The sequence below is a fragment of the Chanos chanos genome, chromosome 9, assembly GCF_902362185.1.
Source record: "Chanos chanos chromosome 9, fChaCha1.1, whole genome shotgun sequence".
Lineage (NCBI taxonomy): Eukaryota > Metazoa > Chordata > Actinopteri > Gonorynchiformes > Chanidae > Chanos > Chanos chanos.
In genome coordinates this window covers 25,119,484-25,147,183 of record NC_044503.1, presented here as the reverse complement: position 1 = coordinate 25,147,183, position 27,700 = coordinate 25,119,484, and the positions used below count along the sequence as shown (strand labels likewise).

General features: G+C 41.1%; 3 protein-coding genes across 4 annotated transcripts in view; 2 read left to right on the top strand and 1 right to left on the bottom strand.

Moving 5' to 3' along the window:
* The first annotated feature begins 4,355 nt into the window (after positions 1–4,355).
* ggctb (gamma-glutamylcyclotransferase b) lies at positions 4,356–11,910 on the top strand. Its single transcript, XM_030785011.1, has 5 exons — positions 4,356–4,413; positions 9,808–9,932; positions 10,095–10,240; positions 10,493–10,625; positions 11,746–11,910. Exons 1-5 carry the CDS (start codon positions 4,374–4,376, stop codon positions 11,908–11,910), a joined length of 609 nt encoding a protein of 202 aa, XP_030640871.1. The 5' UTR covers positions 4,356–4,373.
* Positions 11,911–14,818: 2,908 nt separating this feature from the next.
* Positions 14,819–20,939, top strand: nod1 (nucleotide-binding oligomerization domain containing 1). Its single transcript, XM_030785322.1, has 11 exons — positions 14,819–15,010; positions 15,197–15,371; positions 15,533–17,342; positions 17,482–17,565; positions 17,662–17,745; positions 18,035–18,118; positions 18,292–18,375; positions 19,189–19,272; positions 20,036–20,119; positions 20,589–20,672; positions 20,867–20,939. Exons 1-11 carry the CDS (start codon positions 14,819–14,821, stop codon positions 20,937–20,939), a joined length of 2,838 nt encoding a protein of 945 aa, XP_030641182.1.
* Positions 20,940–24,639: 3,700 nt separating this feature from the next.
* Positions 24,640–27,700, bottom strand: part of znrf2b (zinc and ring finger 2b) — a 63,371-nt gene continuing 60,310 nt past the window's right edge. Inside the window, exons 3-5 of one of the 2 annotated variants that reach the window (XM_030783794.1) lie at positions 26,358–26,463; positions 26,077–26,158; positions 24,640–25,567 (exon numbers count right to left, since the gene is read on the bottom strand). In XM_030783794.1, the coding sequence (XP_030639654.1) occupies positions 26,101–26,158; positions 26,358–26,463 (164 nt within the window). In that variant the 3' untranslated portion in view covers positions 24,640–25,567; positions 26,077–26,100. Of the gene's footprint in view, positions 25,568–25,956; positions 26,159–26,357; positions 26,464–27,700 lie in introns of those variants that run through there. The other variant, XM_030783793.1, reaches the window with a different exon arrangement.

The window sequence follows — 27,700 nt, the reverse complement described above, 5'->3', positions numbered from 1 at the left end:
CAATTCCGGCCACGGTACCATTCTTTAAAAGTTAATATGATTAAAGCGCATGTTTCTACCGAATTATTAGCACGGGAACGACAGTTCAGTTATTTACTAGTTGGGTAATATTTTACTGTTGGTGGTAGTAGAATGACATTCATTAAGCCAATATGTGAACCCATGGCTGCAATATTAAAATAATAATAATAACAACAACAACAACAACAATAATAATAATAAATCTACGATAAGTAGGTACAGTAAAGGGTTCGACAAGTTTTGTGACAACAGTTCCAAGAATAGCTGCTGCTCTATGTTCAGTAAGAAATACAGAGAATAATTAAATAAAATATATGTATATCCATGACGATTTCTATACAGAGAGATATCATTAACGCTCTACTTGTTCAGTGTAAGAGCCAACAAAGAGAAATACTGAAAAAGAGGAAGAGTGAGGGGAAACCTGTAGCGATGTTCAGGTGGAGTTTGTCCTTACCCCCCCATACCTTAGACACCCCCCCCCATCTCACCACCCTTTCATTTTTTGTCCATTGACCCTAACCTTAACATGTGTTGACTGCCACGACACCTTTCAGTGGGAACTTGTGGGAACTTGTGTTTCTTCAGTACTTGTGGGAAAGTCATAAATATACACTAAGGGCCTTGTTAAAAATGGACAAGGACCTCACAGATACCTGAGTGACAGCATGACTCCTCAGATGAACCTGGAATAGTTACCCTCCTATTTCAAACATGCCATATCTCTGGAACTGCAACAGATTTGACAAACATAGCTGAGAATGTTTCGGACTTTCGTGACTCCTAACTTGCATTCCATTTAAGCTTAGCTTCAGTTATGTTGTGATGAAGCCCACAACTGTAGTGAGGTCTTTTATTCCACATATGTCACATCTGACTGAGATGATAGCTAAATTTAAAGGGTTTTTTGTCGCATCCTCTTTCTTCTAACTTGTTTTCTAATGCTGGAAGCATTGCTTCATCCAAAACAAATTATATAATGCTCAGCAATTAATGGGCTGCTGTGTGGTACTGAAATCTTGCCACAGAGGTAAAACAACAACAAAAACAACAACAACAACAAGAACAAAAACACTGTTAATTTCCAAACAACCAACAATAGCTCCTCGAACCTTCCGGGATTTAGACAAGATTTTACAAAGACGATGGACTTGACAGTAGCAGCATAGCTTTAAGGAAGCAGCTATCCCTCGGCGCTATAGCCCTCTGTAGAACTTTTGTCTCTGATTTGCGCAATTACGCGTATGTTGGGGCTTGCTTGCCTTGTCTACCCCATACTGTGAAGAGTGTTTGTGGAAAAAGTGAAAGACAGCGGGAAGAAAACTTTCCAACCGTCGGTGAGAGATCTAAGTGACAGGTGTGGAGCTGCTCTAAGCAGGTCTTAATGAAGGCTAAGATCTCCCCAGCGTGACCCGAATGTCACCAATCTGCTTCTCCGGGCCAAAATACTTGGTGTAGGAGTCGGTCACCCTCGCAGCTGCCTGAATTTGGGAACGGATTGCGGAGAGAGGCGACTTCACATTGAGAGAGACAGCTGTACAACTGCATAAAATGTTGTTTCTTCTCATGTCCCACTGGCAAAACACCCCCCAAAAATCTATTTGTCCCCTGAATCATCCCTTTGATATATAAGTTCTGTTTATTTGAGGAGTCCGCGGTTTCGTAAGATTTGCGGTAGGGACGTTTTGAGCCCTACTGGGAATGTGTGACCGTTGGCGTAGAAAGATGAAGATCGGAGGGGGTGGAAGGTATTGCAACGAGGTCAAAAACGGGGAAATCTATTTTTTTTTCTAACAGATGTGGAATTCGGCACAAACTTGCACAGCGGGGGGTTAACATCTCGCCATGCTTTCAAACAGTCGTAACTGTCTCAGCTTTTAAGAGCAGTTTAAACTGGTTGCTCTGCTGACACCAAGAAAAAAAGGAGAACATGTAGGACACCGAGATTCGGGACTGGACCAGAGAGGACCGGAAAGTCAATTACAGTAAATGGCCCCAAACAGGTTTTGACATCTTGTCGCCACTGCTGCTGTGAGGAACATAGACCCCATGCCTGCACCGTTCGCCGCTGGAACGAGACCCCCCCCCCCCAACGTCTTCTAATCAACAATGGACAATTAGCGACTGTTTCCTTAGTCCGCTCTTTAAGACACATAACAATCTTATGCAACAGGCTCTTTGAATGGTGCTTTCACTTAATGCAGGCTGACGTGGCCCGACTGCAAACCGTAATGGCGTAGCTTTTCAACCATCACTCTAGATCTTCTCCCCTAGGCAGTGAATTGACCAGTAAAAGTGTACTCTTGCTACTGTAAACCATATAATCGGAATCGTGGATCCAACTATCTGACATCTCCGACATCTCAAATTAACAGCCCAAAATGCCAGTTAAATGCTTGGATCTTGGCTCCCCCCCGACCGTGGGAAACCAACCTGGGCCATGGTTTCCGAAGTGAAAAACAGCCTGTGACTGATGTTCACCATAGTAACCATGACCGAGTCGCTCTAAGAGCTGAGATATGGATGTGCGTTTGCTTTGTTTCTGTTGTTTGCGACAGGAAGCAGATATCAACCTTTTGAGTTTCAAGGACATCCCGACAAATGCAAAGACTGAATTAAAGACACTGCAATAAATGACTGTTCCCGTAATTTGAATATGGCTGCATTCAGAACAAATATACCTCCTTATATAACTAGAATTATTTGGCCTCATTTGAAAATCAAAGGTGGGGGGGTCTCAAGTAGAGACTGGCTCACTATACTATATACTATTTAAGATGATACTGTTAGGCAAGTGCTCAGTTTTAATGTATAGAACATTGCCCATTCTTTTGTCCTTTTATTTTTTTTTTTAAAACAGGTAAATGTTTAATACACGCTATTTTAAATCTCTGATTAGCGCAACTTCTCCATTTGAGTCATGTTTTTTTTTTATCCACTTGTGTGTACGCTGCAAGAAAATCACTATTTAATCTTTTTTTTTTCTTTTCTTTTTTTTCAACAGAGGAATGGAAAATACAACTCAACATTGCCATCTACTGACTTGTAAAAGTTGCAGAATAGTTGAGGTTGCTTTGAGAGAGGACCCTTGATTCACATCTCTGCAAACCTCTGTGTGCAAGGTTTTTACTGTTAGTCTTTTAATAAGCTGTTTTATATATATATATATATATATATATATATATATATATATATATATATATATATACTGACTTAAACAAATAAAATTTCTGCAGAACATACTCAGAGCAATATAATCACTCATGCTGTACATAGTTTTGTTGTGTTCTGACACTTCAGCATTGCAATGTTAGGATAATATTAGACACATTGATAGTGTAACACTATTCAAACACACAGTAATTAAACACACAGCAGTCAAAAATGCAATTGCAATATCAAACACATAATCAAACGTGAGAGACTCATATTGATTTGCATCCAGCTTAGGCAGATATATAAACTAACTGGTGAGAAAACTGAAAACATTATCTGTAATGTAGCTAGTAATTCAAAATTAGTTTACCTAGACTTTATAGCCAGCCACTAGTTTTGAGTAACGTTAAAATCAAGTAGTTTAAAGTTTAAACAAAGGCCTTTCAGCTGATTAATTTCTTTTAGTCTTTCAAACTGTTCATCATTCAGTTCTTGAAGATTAATGCCCGAGACATGTTTCACCCAAAGCCTGGCCTTTCCTGTTCTGAACGTATGACCTGATCACAAAGTACTTCTATGACTGGAGCCTTGCAGAGAGGTTTTTGCCAAAATATTTTAAAGCATTAAGATTGTTCGAACTATTCTGCTTTGTTTGACTAAATTTCTAAGCTGCAATACTAAGTGTCATTTTACGCAACGGTTGAGTGTGTGCAGGAGTGTGTCTGCATGGTCAAAAAGAAGTCACACTAGAACATTGTGAACGCGCTCATCACATTTTGTGCTCAAGATAGATAAAGGAATGTCATGAAATGAAGTTGTTTGTCACACCGTATAAATACTCTGCTAACCTCTTTGTTTGGAGAGACTGCACCTACCCACATAGAGTGCGCTCTCTCATGCTGCGTGAAATAAAGGTACATGATTCATCATATCTGAAGTTTGTTGTCTCTTAGCAACCTAGCAACTGTTCATAAGGAGACTCCAACTTTCCCATACAGGGTTACTATTCAATGACCCAGGATTTGGATAGGCAGATAGTTTTACCCCTTGGGGAGCCGAAGAGACCCAACTGGAGGAACGGGATCCGCCCCCCGGTCCATATGAATTCCCTTCTCCCCCTTCTTCAGCCGACTCAGGTGAAGCATAATCCTGAGACAAAGACAATGTCTTTTGGTAAGAACTGCAGTGTGGGCACCATGCTGCTAGCTCTTGGCCTGATTCTTCTACCTCTCTTAGGTAAGTCTTTAAAATGTTCTTTTTTAAAAAAAACAACAAAAAAAACAAATATTTGTCAGATGTTCTCTGCTGTAATGATCAGTTCTAGTATGTTATATGATGTGCTGATATGAGTATTAGGGTTTCTATGTGTATTACTCAAGAAAAAGTCTAATTATGAAATGTGATATCAAATCCCCTTGTGGCTAAATGGCAAACTATCATATGATGACTACTCATTATTTCATATCTGCCTCTTGACTAATTGGTTGTCATTTGGGTTTGATCCTGTAAGGAAGGACAGTTAAAAAAAAAAAAAAAGAAAAAGAAAAAGAAAAAAACAGTGAATCAGTGATTGGGATGAAGGAGATGGTATGCGCACGTTTGGGGAAGGGGATGTCAAAAAAGCTAAAAAAAAAATTAAGTATTAGAAAAGTGATAGTTACTATTTGAACTAGCACCTACACACTGTTCAAGTCAAACAGTTAACAATTTTCAAGCTTTCAAATCAACTAGTAAACCTTACACCTTGTAAACTGTAAGAGTTAGCACACACTGAACGACAGTTAAAAGGCGCGTGTGAGAGTTAGACCCAGGTGAAGAAACCTACATGAAGAAGAGCAGATATGAAACATGTTGGAAGGCAAGAGGAGGTACATAGAACAGTAAGTATATAAAGGTACACGGTCAAAGCCCCAGTCAGTAATGCTATAATGACACAGTGTATGCGCTATTCTATTGCATACACAGTGACAGTGTAGTGCGTGTGCACGTGTATGATTGCTTTCCGTTTTATGCCTCCCGTACAAACACAAAAAGCAGATATTAGGAAATCACTCTGCATAGCCATCAGTCAGACATCTAATAGCGTCCGTTTCTCTCACTGCACGTTTTCTAATACATACTTCTGCACAATCCACATTCAAGTCGTACCTTGCCACAAATAACAAGTTCTTTCTTTCTTTCTTTCTTTCTTTTTAAAAATAGAACCTACCAGTTAAGCAATGTGAACCCTTGGTTCCGTCTGTGGGATGATTGCGTAGAACAATACGTAACTAGAGAAAAACAACATAAAGGGAAAATCATATTTTTATGAATACATTTCATCCAAATGAAAGCGTAGTCTACGTGGCGTAAAGAATAAATAATTGACTTCAGCCCTTTTAACGTACGATTTCCGATTCTTCTAAATTCCCCACCCCATTTCCACCTCCTATCAATTCGATTTCATTTACACATGCAGTTTCATTCCAAGTACAATATTTCATATGGTTAAGGTTTCATGTACAGCTAAGCGAACGCAAAGAGCATCAGCTATTGGTCAATTCTGATTGCGAGGTTCATCAGCTTTTGGGCAATTCTTCCTCCTATAGCATGAGACAAGTGGGCTTTCACGTGCGCGCACACACACCCCCGCGCATCTAAAGGTCCTAGTAAAATTCCATCAATGGGGTAGCCTATAACCGAGATTAAGTTTTCTGAAATAATTTTCTGCTTTAAGCCAAAACGGTCACAATTGGGGTTTTTTTTACAACAACGACATATGTTCCCTCGACCGAAACAAGTTTCACGATTGTTTAATATTGCCTTACCTTAATAAGCCGGTGAGAATTTGTTTTCAGCAATCACTCTTCAGAAGAATAATTTTCTCTGGCGTGCGATCAAAGTGTCCTTTTCTATTGTCCCTGACTATTAAATTACTGTCTGTTATGGACTCTCTAGGTAAGTGTGTGCCGAGATGATTGCCTTGCCGACAGAGCGAAGCTCTCTGACAAAGAGATGTGGAAGTGATGCTCTTATACGGTACTGGTGTGGACTGTGGTGGCTTGCTCACTGTTTGGGTTTTTTCCACTCTCAGCTGCAGAAGCACATGCGTTCATAGTCAGGCAGCAGTTGGTCACCCAAGATAGTTTTCTGGTGACCGTTTATAGAATCTCACCCCTGCTCCACTTTTTTCGACGATGGTTTATTAGTGCCATACACTGATACAACTGTAAATTACTTATGTAATATGGATTAAGAATGAGGGAGCGATCTTTTCATCCATCAACAAAGGAGCTGTCGTGTTCGACTTTTGTTAACGTGGTGTACGTGAAAGACAGAGATGAAGTTCACACACATGCACATAGCGTGTTAAGTTTGTGCGTTTTGAAATCGATTGAAATCTGTTTTTATTAAAAAATTTGGCGTCTCTGAAATCTATCGTCATTCTTTAGCAAACAACAAAGGAAAGCGTTCACAGTTAAGGACGTGTATCACACAAACGTCGGTTTCGTCAGTAATATTACAGAGTAATCTTTTTTGTTTGTGTGTAAACTGAGGAATAGTCTTTTCAGAGAGAATGAAAACGGGATTGAGTAAGAATTCGAACAACGGAAACACTCTCGCTCGTCATATCCTTTATATTTTCCTGTTTTTTTCTTTCTGTCTGTCTTTTTGGAGTGAAGCAGGCTACTCTTCATATTCCAGACAGGTTTCCGAGGAGATTTCGATGACCAGTTCAGGAGCGGACACACTATTGTGGATAGCGAACTGCTTGTTACATCTCGAGAATTTGACACAAATGCTTACCTCATACAACCTCGAGTATAAATAGAATGGCAAGTGTTGTTTTGTGTGGCTTACGTTGGATAGTTGTTCGCGTCCCCTACACAACACAGAATGTCACAGTAAAGAACAACGATGTGCTCATTTTTAGATTTATGTCTTTGTGTCACAATTAAACAGTCAACTGTGTGAACAGCAGTCCTCTGTTCTATTTGCATGTTCAAGAGCGTCTCTCTGTCAGTGTAGGTGACAATGGTGAAAGTTACTGCAATGTCAACACAAACAGGATTGTTCTTTCTCGTGGAACATAGAGACTGAACTATGCATTAAGGCCGTTTGTCGTGGTATTGTCTTGATAGTCCACGACTTTCTCACTGTCTACAAGAAAATCTGGTGGGTTAGTCAAATTCCAAGTGCCAGACGGAATTCAGATGCCACACCCTCGTGCGAATGCAAAACCGTTATTCCGTTTGAGAGCAGCACAAAAAGGACGGAATGCGAGTTGGCCAAAGCTTAACCATTCCATCATTTGTCTTTCGCTAGTCGGAATAATACGTTAAATAATTTGTCAGCTTGTTCCACAAAGGCCAAGTACAGCTGACAATCCCACCATGAACAAACTGGCTCCAAGTTAAAAACGGAGATCCGATTTCACTTGATAGAGTGTAAAGTTGCGTAAGATGTGACCTCACCGTTGTACTGATGCGACTAAATGACCCCGACGTACAGTTATCTGAATCACCCAGTATGTCATACATTTAAATGAGCATGAATAGACTTGTTCGACTTAATCACCGAGGCGTAGCTCAATATCTAGTTGAGGTGCATAAAAGGCTAGTTTCTCCATACGGACGGTGATTTAGTCCATTAGGCATAACACGATTACACAGGCTACCTTTGGTGCGGTCCCTTAGCTATGACATCAATCCATCCATCTATCCATGTCATCATTTGCGCAAGATACCATTACCAACAGTACTCAGTGCAGACATGTCGATGCTAGCAATGCATGGGCATATTTATGATCTACAGCAAGCTGACGTAGAATGGTCTACGGTAAGAAAACACAAAACCCACAAAGGCCCTCGTTCCATTCCCTGTGGTTAACCCACAGGCAACTGTGGGTATTGTGGGCGCCGATGCCACCGGAAGAAAACAACAACAACAACGTTTCTGTGTTTTTATTTATTTATGTTTTTTTTAAATTACATACTGATTTATATTCCTTTGATGTTTGTAATTTTATAAAGAAAATAACTAAAAGATGGCCAGTGATTTGCACACGGTACAATTTTACTGATCAATAATTGTATCTTATTCAATATGTCTTGATTATGCAGAAAACGTGAGTCCAGTTTGGGTCCACTGGGGTCCAAAGCAGGTTAGCTGTACTAGATATGAAAGCAAAATGTGTCCAAGAGAGATTAATCATTGGCTCTGGGTGGGTGAGTTCATCAGAAAATGTGTGTGGGCGTGTGTGAGTGTCTGTATGTGTCATAGTCCAGTCGTAGAGAGTGCATTGTAAGCCCCGTTAGGCAGAACTGGCAACATAGGGGGCCTGAGTGAACCTGTTTACAGGGATAGTAACACATACAGCACATACAGTAATAGTGTTAACATACTTAAGAAGAAGGAGTTTTATGTAGCATTTGAACAAAATTCCTTGGTGATGTAACCCCCCCCCCCCCCCCCCCCCCAAAAAAAAAAACCCAAACAAACAAAAAAAACATTAAAATGACTCGTGTATATTCCAGAGCTGACCCAGGAGCTTGTGGATGGAGATTGCAGAATGAGAGGTGACAATGATGACTTTTATCTTTTACTTTGGGAGAAAGGAATGTGACAGAAGGGGAGATTACTTTGTTTGGGTGAATGGTTAATGCATCGCCGAAATCTTCATCATAGGTGATATGACGAAGAGATATTATGAATTGATGACTAATACGAAGTGGAAATTTTTTGTTGCAGGTGTGCGGAAAAGCGTGTAATGATCCCCCCCTAGTGGTGACTGTCTATACTTACACAGCAATGTTTACTTTATGTAACGACAAAGGATGTAGTAAGCCCGCCCCTTACCCAAACCTTTAACCGTAACCGTAATTTCAGAGTAAAGACAGGGTTCAAAGGAAGTGCAGAGAGGTAAACGGGCCAAAGAGACTGTGTTTTCACTGTGCTGAAGATTGCTGAATAAAGAACACACGCACACACGCGCACACACAACTTTACTAAAAATTAATCTGATGATTATTTTGTTTATTTTGAAATTAACACTGTTTAATTTTTGCCATGTAATGTCCACATGCTGATTCTGTAATGAAATTCAGGGGGAAAAAGTGACAGATTTACCCACATTATTTGGATATGTTCACATTTGCTGTCACATAGTCACACGGTTCATGATGGTGTATTAGAATCACTAAACCACTGCTTAACCGTGAGACTAGCTGTTCAATCCTGCTGAAGGTTTCAGATATTGTTTTGTCAGCGGCTTGCAACGGCATACTGTGACCACAAGAGGGAGCAACTAAAAAGCACGAGAATTGTTTTCAATGGACATTCCAGTCTGAGAGCCATCAGATCATGTGGCGTTACAGGCAGGACTGGACACAATAGATTAGCATGATAATAGCGCATGGTGAGCTATAAAAGAGAGAGAGGAATAGTTTTTCCACTTGTGTGATGCCAGAGCTCTTGTCCCTCTCACCTGTGTTGATTCAGCATTGGGAACTCTAACTGTCAAGCTAACTGCTCTGTACCTCAAACTACATCACCGCCATCAGTTCCTTGGATTCCTCTTCCACCTCCTTACCCTGTCCCTCTTCCTCCTCCTTCTCCCACTCCTCCTCCTCCCTCCCTCTCTCTCCTCAGAGGCCTCTGAAAACATGGACAATCAAACCACCTTCTTGTACTTTGCTTATGGAAGTAACCTACTGAAAGAGAGACTACAGCTGAAGAATCCCTCAGCAACAGTTCACTGTGTGGCCAGACTTAAGGTACCAGATATCCTCAGAGCACGCACACACACGCACACACGCACACATTTTGTGTCATCTTATGTTATTACCACATTTTCCCCACTGTCATCCATTTCTGTTAATGTTTCTAGAATCTTGCAATTTTGCTTTCTTTAATGACGGCGATTTTCTCTCTTCCAGGACTATAAGCTGGTGTTTGGGAACCACAAGGGGCTTGCGAGTGACCGCTGGCATGGGGGCGTGGCCACTATTGAACCCAGCCCGGGGGACGAGGTGTGGGGGGTGGTCTGGAGGCTAAACATGTCTGACCTTGAGTCTCTGGACAGGTATGTTGATGGATAGTAATGATACACATTATTATTGACAACATTAGTTCCAGAACTTAGTATGAGGAGGAAATGGGTCTTCAGCTGAAACTAAATGAGACTTACGATTGTTATCATCATAATTAGGTGATGAACCCAAAGCCAAGCTTTTGTTAATTGTGTCTGAGATTAAGACGGCTTTTTATAGCCGTTGTTTTAGTTGTTGATTGAGCCCTTGTGTCTTATGGATGTGTCTTTTGTGCACGTCGGCAGACAAGAGAATGTGAAGTTGGGGGCGTACAGCCCCGTGGGGGTGTCGGTCTGGACCCGTGGCCAGGAGCTAAGCTGTCGGACCTACATCATGAACAGTTGCGTCTACGCTCCGCCATCTCCACAGTACCTGAAGGTATAAGCTCGTTCTTCTGTTCAAATAAAGCAGGTTTCAGTACTACCCATGACCAGGTTTACCAGGTATCATGTGCTCTCCTGTCAGAGCTGTCTTTAATTACGCACTGCCGTGTTTCCTTAATACGCTTTAACACATAATACAAACTAAAAATACGCAGTATTGTTAACTGTTACAATTGATTGTCTCTCAAAGTTGATAATCCTCAGGATTTTTATGTCCTTCAACTCAACTCAACTCAACTCAAATCCATTTATTATTTAATAGAGAAAGAAAAGCAAGACATTTAGGAATTCAGTAAGGGTTGTAAGTTAGAGGGGGGGAAAAGGAAATAGCATAGTTCTCTACATTGATTGTTTTGAAGTTCCTTTGAATAGATCCTAGTTTCTCACTTACACTGCTGGCGTTGGCCAGTGCTGTGATGTATTTTCTGGCGTTTGCCTCAGCTCCCCTTTTGTATGGAAAATACAATGGGGCACGTACAGCAACAACTAGGTCACTGCCCGGAGAGGTTACTCTGTCCTGTCCTCTAGCCATACCAGCCCTCTATGATGAAGCATCTGGAACAGGCATTTTGATATCATATTCTGATTTTTTTTAAAGATAGCTAAAGGGCTTTTAGTGTCTTTATTTGGAGAAAATGTTTATTTGCAAGCAGATGAAGTTAATTCAAACACATTCCTTGCTCCCTGTTGGTCTGTGGAAATTAACAACTTCTGGGAGCTTCCTTTTGAATACCTGTTTATTTTGTTTAAAAGCTTGAAATAATTGTGGCAACTGGGGGGGGGGGGGGGGGGGGGGGGGGGGGGGGGGGAGAAAAGCTGTGGCTTTGTGTTTGAAGCTTTGTGCTTCGTCATGTGTCACACTATGAAGGGAAACACATTGTCCTGTTGTTGTGTACATGTTCCGTGTAAACTATATGGTCAAATGCGTGTATATGGTCATGCATTCTAACTGTTGTCCTCTTTGTTTGAATTCTTGAACAATGTATATTGAATCGAACCCTCGGAACCCTAAAGCCACTCATCTACACTAAAGTTATCGGTGTAGACTATTCGAATTACGTTTGATTCGATTTAACGACATATTCGCTGAGGTTCGGTGTTCTTGTGTATCCTAGGTGATAGTGATGGGGGCTGAGCAGAATGGTTTACCCAAGGACTACCAGGAGAAGCTTAAAGCCATTGAGACCAACAAATATGAGGGTCCGCTGCCAGTGATGGAGGAAGTGGAGCGCGCTTTGAAGAAAGCTAAGGAGCGAACGAAGCTCCTGTCTGATGCATAGTCGCCAGTTAGCCACCGAAAGAAATTCCTGTTATTGCTAATTGTTACCGATTTTAAAGAATGGTTTTTTATCACAAAGTCGATTCAAACACGCAAGTTTTCCCAAGTACGCATTATATGTCATAGTGGAATTGACCTTGACTTAGGTAAGGTCATTTTGTCTTCCTCTGGCTAGAGAATTTTCCGAACAGTCTTAAATCGTACGCTGAAGGTAGAAAAATAAAATCTCTTGGTGTGTTCTATGTCAATATTTGTGTGTGTGTGTGTGTGTGTGTGTGTGTGTGTGTGTGTACTGAATCGCAACTTAAAACACGATGTGTATTGAATGCCAAAGAGGGTACATGATTCCAAGCAGCTTCTCAAGACAAGAACCAGAATTTAACCAGACGTGGCCAATAAAGTACTTACAAGCAAAGGGGAGGACTCAAATGACTTCAGTTGAAGTAAAGTGTACAGTAAATAATAATAATAAAAAAGTTCCTTGATCTTGCCACCGGTATTTGTCACCACCAAGGCGACTACAGTTTGTAGATACTCTAGAGTTCTGTTGATTGTTACATGGTGACTACATGATTACTGCCTTTTTCACAGGTATTACACATATATTAAAGAATGTTCTTTATTATTCCACAAATGCGCATCAGTGTTAGGCCTACTAGGGTCCGTGTATATGTTGGACTTTCGTTCCCCTTTTCGTAAAAATAAAGTGGACAATGGGAAACGGCCAATCATTTGATATTTGATTTGACGTACAACACTGGGAAAGGGTAAACAAAAGCTTCGTCCGATGTAACTGACCTACTACTGCCATCTACACTTGCATTAGCCTATTTTACTTCCGGGAATCAAGAGTTAAGACAGCTCTCCGGCGTGCAAATGAGTTTGTTTGTTTGTTTTACATTGTGAATGTTATGAACTGAAATAGGACATCGGATTGCATCCCGTTTAACAGTAGTCTGTATCAAAAGGGAAATCGGATAACTGGTTGTTTCCGAATTTTCAATTATACTTAGCAGGTCAAAAACGGAATAACGAGTCGTTCTCCATTTTGCAGCTGCGAATCGAAAATCGTAAAGGCCAAAACGTACCCGGACCTACATGTCAATAGTTCAATCCAATATTTACTGCAAAGCGTTTTGTCTCCCTCCTGTGGTAGTTGTTGACGCTTGCTTTTACAAGTTAATTTTGTTCTTTTAAAAAGGAAATCCGTTAATCTACACAGTTTTGGCACAGCTACGCATAGACTACTCCGTCCCTTTTGTTCACGATTTCTGGAAGCAGTAATAAATTCGCATTTGTCCCTTTATATAAACCGCTGTCGATTTGCGAAGGTGACTTGATTGCTTTGGTGACGTGAAGGGATTGAATTCTGTGCAAACCTCTAAGCGGACAGGACGGTAAAAGGGATAATCAGTGATCAATCTTTGCGAAATCATAAAAGTTGAAGTCCTCTAAATCGTGGTTAGTCTCACGTTTGTTTGCAGGCAAATCAGATGTCTGTTGTGTGTATTGCTTAGAACAGGCTACAGTGAGATTTGAATTAATGTCTGGATAGTCAGGGCTGAGATTCTGAAATAAAGGTTCTGAGCTGTGGTTCTTTGCTTGAATTCTTTCCAAGACATTGCCCAGAAGTCCCAATATACAGTTGCCTCAAAGCATTCTTGATTACTCGCTTCGTCTTCAAGGACGTAAGCAGAATTGGCCCAGCTAGGTCTAGCGTAATGGGACAATGTAGCCTACTAATTGCAATACAGAATCAGCGTGGATTAAATAGGTAGGCGTATTAAAAATATTTTCGGGTTGAGAGGGGGATTTTAGTTCTTTGGTTTAGACCAGAAAATGAGTCAAACAATCTACACCTTGTACGCCTTTGCAACATAAAAAAAAAAAAAACTTATTACGCAGGTGTGCGACACTAAAAGTGTTATCTGTGGGTGTTGTGCCACATATGAAGAATTGTTTTTTGTTTCAAGTGCTCTTTAAACGTACGCTCACACATTGTGGAAAGCACGCGCGTGCACACACATTCGCATTTTGTGTGCCACCTTAGGTTAGGAGAAAGCATTATGAAGTCAGCCCTTACAGAAATTGGTTTAATTCATGATATAGGCAAGCTGGTCTGGACATCAAAACAAGCCGCGTGAACGCAATAATGTTGCAAACAATATCATGGGCTTGTCTTATGCCCTTGAAGACTGAACTGAAGGGATAACAGAGATTTTATTAAAGAAAAAGCAATTACTTTTTGTTTTGCCCTACCTTAACTGAAAGGTAAACGAAGTGGGCATAAGACAGAAATGGCCAAATCTTAGAGGCGTCCACTATTCTGTGTTCCCTGAAAGAGAAGCAGGTTATGTCAGGAAGAGTGGACCAATCAAAGCAATTGTTCAAACAGAGGTCAAATTACATGTGTCAGAGAATTCAGTTTCACTTCCCCTACAAACCAAGTCTCAGCGTTTGGTGTCACACGCCCGCTAGGGTGTTTCATCAGCTATACGAACTCACGCACTGAGTTCGCATCGATATTTAGATCTGTAATCTACTCAAATGATAACATCATCAGTGGTTTCGAATTTGAATTCAAAACGACTTTTTTATGGAGGATTTTAGACCCTGAGACGAACATTTGGGAGTCGCCTATTTCACAATATGCAGCGTGTAAAGGTAGGCAGCACCAGGGTTTATGTCTGTTTTTAGCGACAAAGTTTTATTGTAAAGCATAATGTAATTGTTCGCGTGAGAAAAATAGGAGAAATTTTTTTTAACGTACACTGGTTAAACATCATTGTCTACATTTTGCGTCATACGCTATAACACAGAATAAAATGGTTTTATTTTATTTTATTTAAAAGACAGTTAATTGTCTCCCCACCCCTGGAGAAGACGAGTAGCGCTCAGAGGGCATGAAGATGGGATGTGGCAAGGAGCAGGGAGCCACGGAGGCTTCCGTCTCCGCCCTAAAGCTTTTGACTTTGCACCGCGAACTTCTTGTGGAGCAGGTGAAGAATACAAAGTGTATACTGGATAATCTCCTGTCCACTGGATTCATCTGCACTGAAGACGTTGAGATTATACAGCGATCAGCAACCAAAGCTGACCAGGTACTTTGTCCGAACTTGTCTCGTTTCACAATAGAATACATTGTTACAATAACGTCTTGCGCAAAACATCTCAGCGTGCAGTGTCAAAACCTGACAATGAATTATGCTACTCATGTTTTTATCTAGTAAGGATGGCTTACGCAGGATTGTTGTAGGATGAGTTGCAGAAATCGTGTCTTTGCACAGGTGCGTAAAATTTTGGAGCTAGTCCAGAGTAAGGGAGAAGAAGCCTCACAGTATTTCATTCACATCCTCCACGAAGCCTATGATGCGTATATTGATCTCCGGCCCTGGTTTGAAGACATTCAATACAATGTTCCAGACTCTATACGTGAAATACCTGTAGTAAATACTGACCCCAGTAAGTAAGTTTGTGTGTGTGTGTGTGTGTGTGTGTGTGTGTGTGTGTGAGTGTGTATGAAAGAGAGAGAAAGTGTGTTTTAAATATCTCTTGGAGACCAAAAATTAAATTGATAGTCAATATTCTAATCTAACATCAGCTTTGTGCTTGTGTTCTCTTAGTAAGCAAGTACTGTGAGAAACTCAGACATGAGCTTGGTCGAGACACTCAGTTCATTGCCTCTTACTCAAAGAGGGAGGAGACTCGTCTGGATGACCTCTACACGGACACGCTAATGGAACTTGTGAACGATCGGGGCGAGAGTCTTGGCTACTTGGAGAGTCTGGAGGAGCTCTTTGAAGATCATGGGGTCTTCAACCAACAGGCTGAGACCATTTTTGTCACAGGGGATGCTGGGGTGGGTAAGTCCATTCTGCTCCAGAAAATCCAGAACTTGTGGTCCAGGAGGGAACTGAACACAGGAGCCAAATTCTTCTTTAAGTTCAGGTGCCGAATGTTCAGTGCCTTCAAGCAAACGGACGAGATATCTCTCAAAGATCTGATCTTCAAGCACAACTGTTACCCAGACCAGGACCCTGATAATGAGGTGTTTAGCTACATCCTGAGATTCCCAGGGACTGTTCTTTTCACGTTCGACGGCTACGATGAAATCCTAGCGGATTTTGACTTGGAGAGCGTGCCTGAGGTGGTTTCTCCTGAGGAACGGACGAATCCGCTCTTAGTCTTAATGAATCTTCTCTGCGGGAAACTACTCAAAGGTTCACGAAAGATCTTAACGGCACGCACCGGCACAGAAGTCCAGAGCCGAGTTATTAGGAAGAAAGTGGTCCTCAAAGGGTTTTCACCGGATCATCTGCAGAAATACACAGCGTTGCACTTTCCAGAGAGAGCGCACCGCGAAGTGGTCACTTTGCAACTGGATGCCAACCCTCACCTCTGTGGCCTCTGTTCAATCCCTCTGTTCTGTTGGATTATTTTTAAGAGTTTTAAACATCTCCACTCCTTATATGATGACTTTGGGCTGACAGACTCTTGTGTGACCCTTACAAGCGTCTTCTTCCTGCTCTCAGAGGTTTTCCTCAGCCACACAACTGCACGTCCAGGACTTCTCAAAAGGAGCACAAAGTGCACTGCCGAGACATTTAAAACTGGCGAGAAATTGCTTGGAGGTTTTGGTAAACTGGCATTGTTAGGTTTGGAGAAGGGAAACTTTGTATTCAGCCAGGAGGATGTGGCTTCCTGCGGCCTTAGCGAGGACAATCTTCAGGTCGGCTTTCTCAGGCCTGTCAGTCAGTATGATGCCTGTGGAAACTCTGCGACCTTTGAATTCCTCCACGTTACCCTCCAGGCCTTCATGGCTGCATTCTCTCTGGTGATGGATAACCAGATCGCCCCGAACGAGATTCTCAAGTTTTTTACCGAATGTGAGTACAGGAACATTTCCCGTTTCCCTTGCATGTCTTGTTTTGGCAGGTCCTCACTCGCGAAGGGCAAGGACCCTTTTCAGAACCAAGAGCATTTTCAATTCACCAACCTCTACCTATGTGGCATACTCTCTAAAACCAATGCTGGGCTCCTTGAGCACCTTGTACCCCCTGTCTTGTTGAAGAAAAAGCGTGAAGTTCTCAAGTCCTATCTTTCCACCAGCGTCAAGTCGCATCTCAAGGGTCTTCCCCGTCACACCACGTTCACAGAGGGCAGTAAAGTGCATGCGATGCCCAACTTCCTCTGGATGCTCAGATGTATTTTTGAGATGCACAGTGAGGATGTAGCCCGGATGACTGCAAAGGGCATTGCGGCTGATTACATCAAGCTGGCTTTCTGCAACGTCTTCTCTGCGGACTGCAGTGCTCTCAACTTTGTGCTACATCACCACAAGAAGAGCATAGGCGTGGACATGGACAATAACAACATCAGTGACTACGGTGTGAAACTGCTCAAACCTTCCTTCAGTAAAATGACAGCTGTTAGGTAAGGAGATTATGAATCAATGTGTGTGGGTCATCGGTGGAACTCTTTCAAGGGATGTGGAAGAATATATATTGATTTATTTATTCATTTATTTGTGTATTGCTGATTATTGCAAATGAAAAGAAAACTGTGTTTTCAGGCTGTGTGTGAACCAGATCACTGACAGCGGCGTTGAGGTCTTGGCAGAGGAACTTGTAAAGCACAAAGTTGTTCAGGTCTTGGGGTGAGTGAATAAACTGTGAGCGCGGCTCATATTTTGTGCCATGTTCGTAAACATTCTAAAAATGACCCTCTCTCTCTCATTTAATCACATTCACAGTCTGTACAAGAATCAGATCACTGATGCCGGAGCCAAACAAATTGCTCAGATTATTGAAGAATGTCCTTCCATACGGATTGTTAAGTATGCCTATTATATTCTATTCTATAGTCTGTCTGTCTGTCTGTCTGTCTGTCTGTCTGTCTATCTGTCTATCTATCTATCTGTCTATCTGTCTGTCTGTCTGTCTGTCTGTCTGCGTGTTGGTCGGTAGGTTGGCTGGTTGGTCGGCCGTTTTTTTTTTTTTTTCTTTTCAGTGGAATCATTGCCTCTTGTTTTTTTTCATTAACCTGTGGGAAAGTAGCTTTCTAAATTCAAATGTTCAGATGAAATTATAATGAAATGAAAACTTTGTGGATTTATCTTTGTGTAGGCTTGGTTGCAACAAGATCACGAGTGTAGGTGGGAAATACTTGGCCAGTGCAATCCAGAAGAGCAAATCTATATTTGATGTCGGGTAAGCTTGTCTGCTCAATGTTATGACCTGTTTTTGTTTTATCTCTTACTTTCTTGTCTTTTTGAATTGTAACAGGAAGAACTTGACACTCATGGGCTGCACAGTTGTCTCCAGGTTAATTTCAATTACCAACAGGCGGTGAGGAAATGAAAATAATTTCTTTTTTATTTTAGGATGTGGGGGAACAACCTGGGCGATGAAGGGGCAAGTGCCTTTGCAGAAGCCCTGAAAAATCACTCAAGCCTGACCAACCTTAGGTAAGCCTTATGTATTTATGTATGTGTGTGTACTTATATTTGCTCAGGGGAAAAACTTGACCTTCTGTGTGAGATGCTTAATGTTAAGATTAATAGGGTCATTGTGACGTTTCAATTACAATGGTAGAAGGACCAACTCTCAACACAGTGTGTTCTTGCCAGCTTTTCAAAAAGGCAAAAGCAGCCTAGACAGTCTAAACAATCAGGCTACTTTAGTCTGTTTCAGATACATTTCAAACTGTAAACACTGAGACTTTTAGACTGATTTAATATTGGACATATTGAATGTGTGGAAAGACAATAGTTTTGAAGAACTCCTCACAACTCCTTATCATTATTATTTTTATTATTATTATTATTATTATTATTATTATTATTATTATTATTATTATTGTAGAGAACCTGTACTTTAAAAAAGGAACAACCTTTTTTTATTATATTGATAACATTTTGTGGAGAGCCCACATCCCACAACCCGAAACACCTTAACGAAGAAGATTTTCACCACCTCAGGGGAAATTGTTCAGTCGGCCATTTCCCTGAAACGTGCGGTTGCATTCTAAACCTTCCCTCCCCTTACTTTCAGTTTTTGTTAAGTGATGTCACGTATAGCCTGTTAATCGAATCCAGTCTCGTCAACCTCTTCAGTCTTCAGTTTTTATGTTATGATGCAGCCCAGGTAAATGTGACAGCAACAGGGAATTCCACTGGAATACCCAAACCCACCCACCCACCCACCCACTCAGCCACAAACGCACGCACGCACTTGTCCAGGACCTGACCTTATCTAAAGTTTATCTCTTTTTCCCTTAGCCTGTCTGCAAATGGCATCACTTCTGTTGGGGGGAGGAGCTTGGCGAGAGCACTGAGGGAAAACTCAAGCCTTCATATCTTCTGGTAGTTTGTGTTTTACAGCCGTTTAATAAAGACTCAAAACATCTTATAAATTGAAAATAAATAAACCGAAAGTAAAAGTATAAACTGAAAGTAAAATTCTTTCTTGCTGTATCAGTGTTCATGGTCTAACTCTAAGCTTTTTGACACATAAGTTCATTGTAACCCTGAATTTGGAATTTGTTAGTACCTCATATGGTTTTCTGACTGAAAACTTTTTTTTTTTTGTTTTTTTATTTTTCATAAAATTGCTCATTTCCCACAGCAAATTAAAATAAACTCAAAACTATATTGGCCCTAGAATTGAATTTCTGAACGGACAATATTTAATTCGTCAAACGTGTTAAAAAAAGAGACCTTTTTCCTCTCATGCCTCTTATATGATGTATAATCATGGCTAACTTTGTTCTCATTTCCTCTCACAGTAGGTGAGATGAAACCGGTGGCTTTTCTATTTGACCTTTAAGACAAAATTTAAAGTTATTTCCATTTCAGCCTCCAAAAGTTGCACAGTGATGTACTTTTTGGATTTCTAAAACATATGTACATATGTAAGCTAAAACATATGTACATGCTGGTCAGTGGAAATACGCCTGTGGAAATTTCCTTTGTTTAAAACAGGCTCACGTCACCAAGCAAAACTTCCTCATTATAATATGTTTTCCCATCCGCGCACATATGTACATAACTTGAAGAGTTCTGCACATGTACAAACCCATAGTTTCTCCGTTTCATTCTTTTTTTTTTCTTGTATTTGTTTACTCAGGCTGATTCAGAATGAAATCTCCGATGATGCTGCGGCAGATCTTGCTGAGGCGTTCAGGACCAACTCTGCACTCACACACCTCATGTAAATTCTTTTATTCTTATTCAGTGCCTTTGGCTGACAATTTGCCTTCAATACAAATATGACCACACACGTGATGATCAATAAGACTTGCACCAATTTCCTAAAACGATTTGAGGAAAAAGCAAGAAAAAATCCCTGGTGTTGATTACAACTTGGTGTGAGTTTCTGTTTGAGGCGGTGTGTTTTTTTTTTCAACCGCTGCAACTTCAAAGCCAAACAGACTACGTGCTGGATTTTTTTGGCAACTTAACAAAGCTCTAGAAATAGTAATAGATAGCGGTTTATGTGCTATTTGAACTAAACACCTTATTCTCCATCAGCCTGTCATTTCTTATTGATCTCATCATCGGTTGTAGATGGTTTCGTGAGAATAAAGAGAAATTGTAGCTGACATTCTATAAAATACCCCCCAGTTTTGTTTGTATATGATATCTTGGAAAGATAGACTAAGCTTTATAAACTTCCACAGGTTGATTGATAACCAGATGACCGTAAGCGGAGCTCGGCTTCTGGCCGAAGCCTTGTCTCAAAACTCGTCAGTGAAAGAAGTCTGGTAAGACCTACTTTTAGCTATTTTTACCCTTAACCGCTTGTTAAGCCATTCACATGGCAAACAGTCGTGACAGAGAGAGTGATCCATCTCATAGCGTTAACAATCAGTCGCTGCTTTGTACTCTGAATTAAATCATTGACAATAATTGGTACTGTTAACCTCCTTTTTCTTTATTGGTCACATCATATCCACAGCATGAAAGGAAACCGAATCTCTGAGGAGGAAGCAAAGTTGTTTGAGGCACAAACCAAGCTTCGTTTCTCCTGAATACACCACCCTTCTGTGGTGTGCCACATGACAGCGACGACGATCGTATCCAAGGACAAACACTATGTATATGATGCGTGTGTTCTTTAAATATACGGATCTGTACACAAAAGCAAGTCCCTGTAGTGTTGACCACACCACTTGAAATCTGTTCTCAAAGCGGTGTCATTTAATTTTTTGTCTTTTTTTTTTTATCTCAGTAGGTTTAGGTTTTATAGGCTTTATGAAGTGAAATAACATCGTTTGACAGGTTTTTTTTTCTTTTGAGTCAGCATAAGAGCCAAGCCTTCCGTACTTTGGTCAGAAATACATTCCACTGTTTCGTACGGCATTAAGAAAAAAAAAAAACCTAAAGCATTATCCTATCACACACATACTCTGTAGTTCAACACTGTTTTAACAGTACGATTAATATTTTTCCAATTCTGTGGTTTTAGTTGACTTGGCCTGCACTAACAAACACTGGAAATGATCTTTGTTCCGTTCTTGCTGTGTCTTTGTTATTCGCATTCAGGCAAGATCTATTCTAGACCTTCCAGGTTTTAATCTTCAGTATGAAATAATGGTTAACAGAACAGTCAGTTTATAGACCTATATAAAGAATCAAGTCAACAACATTTTTTACGACATTCAATTTCTTGTGAAGACTAACTGATTAGTACCTCGAGACATAGCTCTTTTAAATGGGCTGGACTTACTCAAAGTGGTCCAATCAAATGAATTTCAGTAATGATCCAAGTTGTTTACGTTTAGTATGACTGTCTTAAAATGTGTTATACAATGAATGAATTAACTGCATGACTGTGAAATGTGAAAAATACTCTATTTACATAGCAACTGATGTTAATAGCACCTGGGACAAGCAACTGAAAAGTGTGTGGCCAATAGAGGCTTATTGTGTGTTTGGGCCAGACCCTTGCTGGACCAATCACAGGACAGATCAGGAATGGTTCGGGTTCTAGCCTAATTTGCATTTTACTTCAATCAAAGCTGTGAGCTGGTACATGCACTCATCACTGAACACGCTATGGCTATGTTTCCTATGTATTAGTGTATTTTTTGTTCTGCAATCGTTTATCAGTAAAACCCATCTACTTCCTTGTAACACTCAAAAGCCATGTTTTGACTCACACACAGCACAAGACAGACACAGAAATATCTGTGCTTCAAAAGATTTTGCTCTTTTAATTTCATATCTCTGTACATATTTCTTTACATAAATGGAATGTTACAACATACTGTATTACCTAGATCTTAACCAAAAAAAAAAAAAAAAAAAAAGTTGATGATCATCTAAGTGTGTCCTATTGGCCTGTCACAGAGGTACCATGGGAAACGTAGGACGTGTCCTTGCAAGTCTTCTTATATTCAATGAGTCTGTCATTTCAGAATGTTACCCAATATGTTATTAGTAATACACTGACACATTTTTTTTTATTACTGCTGAGTAGGAACATCAAGTATTGCCCCATGTGATGAGCAAGCCTCACTGAGTGCAGCAAGAATTAACATAAAAAAAAAAAACTTGATTCAGTTGGACAGTTTTGGGCTCAGATCTGCTCAAGTCAGACTTTTCGCACAAAGCAGCAAAATTATGAAAACTTTTGCCATATATAATCTGTCCAGAAAAAAAGGTTCATGGGTTATAAATATGAATTCAATAATGATAATGTTGATTTCTAGTGAAAGGTACTTTGCAGATCATAGCCCAGATAGATAGTATGGGAAGGCCATTCAGGAAAAGTATTCTAGGAAACTTCAGTAAAAGTATTCCAGGAAAACCATCTAATTGTTCTCGAGCAATAAAGCTGCACACCATTACACATGTCTCTGTGCCCAGCGATTTTCTAATGATCCATCCCCCCCCCCCCCCCCCCAAATTGAGTGCTTTTTCTTACCTGATCTTTCAGGGAGAGCACTTCCCGGCCAATTGGAAAACACACAAGCTTTGGCGGGAAAAGAGAGCTCTTCAGCTCAGATGTATTCTAATAAGAACTGAAGGTTAACGCAAGCAGAGCGCTGGGAAAGAAGATTCTGTTTCACGCGACTGACTGTGACCTCTCCAAAAACACGTTTAGCAGCATTTAAAAAAAACAAAAACAAAGAAAAAACAACCCACGATGGCACTTTAGTCTTACAACAGTTCAGACGACTCGAATTTCATTTCTGTTCGTTCGTTCTCAGCAGCCGCTGACCTTTTAGACCACAACCTTTCTGCTGGGCAGAACTTGGCGGGGTGGTGCCGGACTGACTGGTAACGTTGAATTTCAATATGAAAACTGGTTCATTATCATTCACAAACGTCCCACTAATGAATCGATCTATCTACATGATTCAGCCGAAAAAAAAAAGGACACGTTTCTGAAAAAAACTCAAAGAGATTGTAAAAGCATTGTTTTCTACAAAACATATCCCTTGTTTAATTTTTCCTTATATATTTCTAAAGTTATTTAACATTTGCTCTTACAAAAAAAAAAAGGATAGAGAAATGAATCATTTATGTAATATATGTAGCAGCGTATTCTTAGCAAGTCAAATTCAATCAAAACACACTTTTATTCAAGTACTTTCCAATGCTTAGAACATAGAAAAGAATCTGAAATGTGTTCAGCCAAAGTTTTTGATATGTTGAACATTCCACTAGCTTTCAATGAATGTTTTCTGACAAATCTGACTGACAAACCCCCCCCCCCCACCCCTACCCCAAAAGAAAGATGATTGGGCCGAATCCTACAGATATCATCCCATAGACTTCCTTTGGAACATCCCTTGTTTATCAGTAAAGGTGAGATGTAGTCAGAATGCTACAGATCCTATAGTTCTAACTCAACTTGCTGTGCATGACTGGATTGGATGACTAAGTAAAATAACATGCTATGCAGTTAACTAATTGATCAGTTGGTTGGTTGAGTGAATGTGATTATTTGGATCATTTTCTTGACAGAGGACAGAGTATGATGAAAGCATATGAACCTAAGTCTGAACAAGCAATACAGAAGTGTGGAAGTATCAGCTAGATTTTCATTTAAGGCCCGAACCTGTGTTTCTACTTCTTTCAAAAAAAACAACAACAACAAATATGATTCATATGACTGGAAATTTGCACAAATCATATTCAAATCAATTTGCATAAATCATCAGAATTATGAAAATGGCAAATACAAACAAACAAACAAAAAAGATGCGATGAACCCTGTGGGAAAAAAAAAAGAAAAAGACAGTTTCAGTTACAGTATGTGTAGCGCCCCCATCCCCCCCTCCTTAGGATGGATCCTTTAAACACGCTCGGGATCAGCGGGAACGGCCTCATGTCCCCGACGACGGATATTGCTAAAAGTCCAGCAGGTGTGGGAGACATTTTCCACCCCGGGGTGGCTGGGTGGGGCAGGCAGGGTTAGGGTGTACAGTTGGGGAAAGGGTGAAGGGTTTTTCCCTGGGGGGTGTGGGTCGGTCAGCTACCACTGCTGCTATGGCAACAGTTGTGACACGCTTGCAGGGGAGAGAGTGACTTAAAGGGGCCGGGTTCATGTTGGGCGCGTGGTTGCAGGGCACTTCTAATCTCAATATGGCTATGAGGACCAAGCAGGGCTGCACTGAATCAGGGGTTACATTCAGTCGGGCCACTCTGTCCCCTTCATTTCCAGACGCAGCATCGGCGGGCACGGGGCGGGGGGATGAGGGTGTCCGGGTTGGAGGGAGGAGGGGGGGGGGGATCCATTCCGTCCTGTCCCCAGGAACAGCTCTGCCCGCTGTCGAGAACCCCCCCACAAGGGGGAATCCAAAAGTGAAGGCACAGTTAAACACAGTCAAGGAGGAAGCATCAGAACAGTCATCTCCATTCCTTCCCCACAAAAAAAAAGTCCTTGTGTACAATCAGCCATCGTCCCTCGATAAAAAGATGTGAGAAGCCACAACAGACTGGTGTCCAATAAGAAGGCAGGAGGGTGGGAGTGCTGAGCGAGTGAGTCTGCGGCTCAGCCAATCAGAGCTCAGTCTGAGAGGCATGGCCAATGAATGGAAATGCCAGAAAGTCCGCGGGTGGTGAGAAGGTCAAGTGACCTTGTACATATAAATCCACAGTGGTGGAGTTTGACCTCCTCAATCGTTTCCTGATTGGACGGTTGTGCAACACAGAGAGAGAGAGACAGAGATAAAGAGAGAGTGAGAGAGAGAGAGAGAGAGAGAGAGACAGCATCGCATAAACAGAGACGATTGTATGATCTCGTAGAGGCAAGAAGTGGTGCGACCCTCTGATATTGATTTGCTCTTAAAAAGTTCCTTTATTTCCATGTGGGAAGAGATTTGAGTCGAGTTTGGAAAAAAAAAGTCTATCAGCATAGAGAGAAAATTTCCCTGAAGATTGCTTCATAGAGTTTTGGCACGGTGGGGTCGCCATGACGACCAGGAACAGGGAAGCAGGGAAGGCGAGAAAGTGGGAGGTGCTACCGAAGTGAGGAGAGAGAGAGAGAGAGACAAGCTGAAATTCCTCTTGTTCTTAGTCACCGTCCTCTGGCTACAGTCACAGTGTCCAGGTGTGTTTCCCGGGCGATGGGAAAGGTGTAGAGGAAGGTGAAATTCACATTACTGTCTGTTTGAGGAGGAGAACATTTAATTGTGGAAAAGGTGACCTGGAACAAGGCAAATACAAAAAAAAGGAAGAAGAGAAAGAAAAATGTAAACGGGACATAATACAACCATACCATAACTACAGGCACTGAAATACAGAACTAGAAAGTGGAACTTTGTGTGACAGGATAAATTTAAACTCCAACAATGTTTCTGCTGCAACCATGAAGATAGACATTACGTTTTAAACACGCCTGTTTACGTGTTAGAGAGTTATTCCCTCCTCAAAAAGGATAGAAAAAACAAAAAACAACAACAACAACAACAACAACAACAAGAAAAAAAACAACAGGCAAACATCAAGTCAAAATCTCAGTTCCTTCGCTTTACTGCTGAAATGTTTTTACAGCATGAGTCACTTTCCGCTGCTTTAGTCAGAGCTCCACCTTTATCAGCGAGAGGGTTCTTACATAAGACCTAACAAACATGCCCAGAGCCCAGTGAATGAAATGATTCATACCCACTTATACAGGCAGAGAGTAGAGTACGGTTCAGGACAGACTGATGTTACCTGTCCAAACGGAGGAGGGGCTCCTTAATCAGACGGGTGCTCTGGACATGACCTGTTCACCTCAAACCACTCATCAATACAACTGTGTGAAGAAGAGCAGAGAGAGAGAGAGAGAGAGAGCATTATAGTCACTCACACTCACTAACACAAACAAACAAATGGGCACACACATGCATGCAAACACACACGCGCGCACACACGTGCACACACAGACACAGACACACAGACAGAGGGAAACATGCAGACAGTGGTTTGAGAGGTTTTCAGTGAGCAATTCTTACCCTTTGTGGTAAATGCAGAGACATGGTAGACGAGCAATCGTATCACCCTGGACCAGTTCCTCTAGGCATATTGCACATTCCCCTGTGTCTTTACTCAGCACATCCTCTGAAAAAACACACACAAAGACACACACACACGCACACAGAGCTTCAGAAATCGTTGCCAGTGTACACTCAATACTTCATAGTTGGGCTCAGCTAACATTCTTCAGTACAGCTAAACATCACAAAAAAAAAAAATCAATTCCTTAGCTCTAAATCACAAGTCACTTTGCCTGTCCTCTTCAAGTTTCAACTGCCTCAAGTGAAAAAGTTTGACAAAAGGAGGAAAAAACAGAGAAAGGAAAAATATAGATGAACCACAAACCTGAGATATATAGTTATAAAATCACAAAGTTATAACAAGGAACATCCATAAAATTATGTTAAAATGAATAAAAACTATTCAGTTTAACATACTCGATAAAAAAAACTAACTCATATTGGCCAGTAGGGGGCACTCTCTGTCCACTATCTACAGCAGTAGAGAGCAGTTGATCTGTCCCAAGCCAGGCCAGAACGACTGAGGCCTTATGTGAGGGGGGTAAAAGAGTAAGGGGTTCCTCAAACTAACCCCATTACAATCTTCAGCAGCTCAGCTGGTTTCAAACACACAGTCACTTATTGTTTGTCTCTGAATACTTCATCTTTATCCAGGGCTCTTAAGCTAATTGATAAGAACAACTTCACTCACAAGCAGGCTTAAAGATCAGGTTTGAATCGTCAGTGCGACGGCCTAGACACAGCAGCGCGTTCATTAGCAGCTGACAGACTAATGTGACACAAAAGAGAAAAGGCAAAATAAGTGGACCCTTCCACAACTTTTAAGAATACTCGACAAAAACAAACCACTTGGCTTTTGGTTCTGTGGGTCTGAGCAAGTGCGTGTCTATTTGCCAAACTAGTGGCATTTCCTCGCTGGCTGGCAACTGATTCAGGGCAGGGGAGTGTGTTAACCCCCTCGAAAAATATTAGCTCCCCTAGTCTGCTCATGTATCACTGCTAACTTTCGAAAGAGAGGCTTGTGCATGAAATCCTCAAGAAACCTGCTCTTTAACAGGTGCTCAGTGGCTGTTGTGGGAGGGGCCCGCCACTGTATGTCCAATAGCAAAACAGAAAACACTCAGTGAGATGAATATGCATAATCAGCAGCTCAGAGGGAGGAGTTTGGTGGTGTCTATCCAATAGCAGGACATAAAGTTCCAACCTGATGAATGTGCAAATCATAATTATGAATAATTCATAGATCTCTAAGCATGAATACATGGCTATGTTCTAGGACAGGGTGAGCTGACACATGGCAG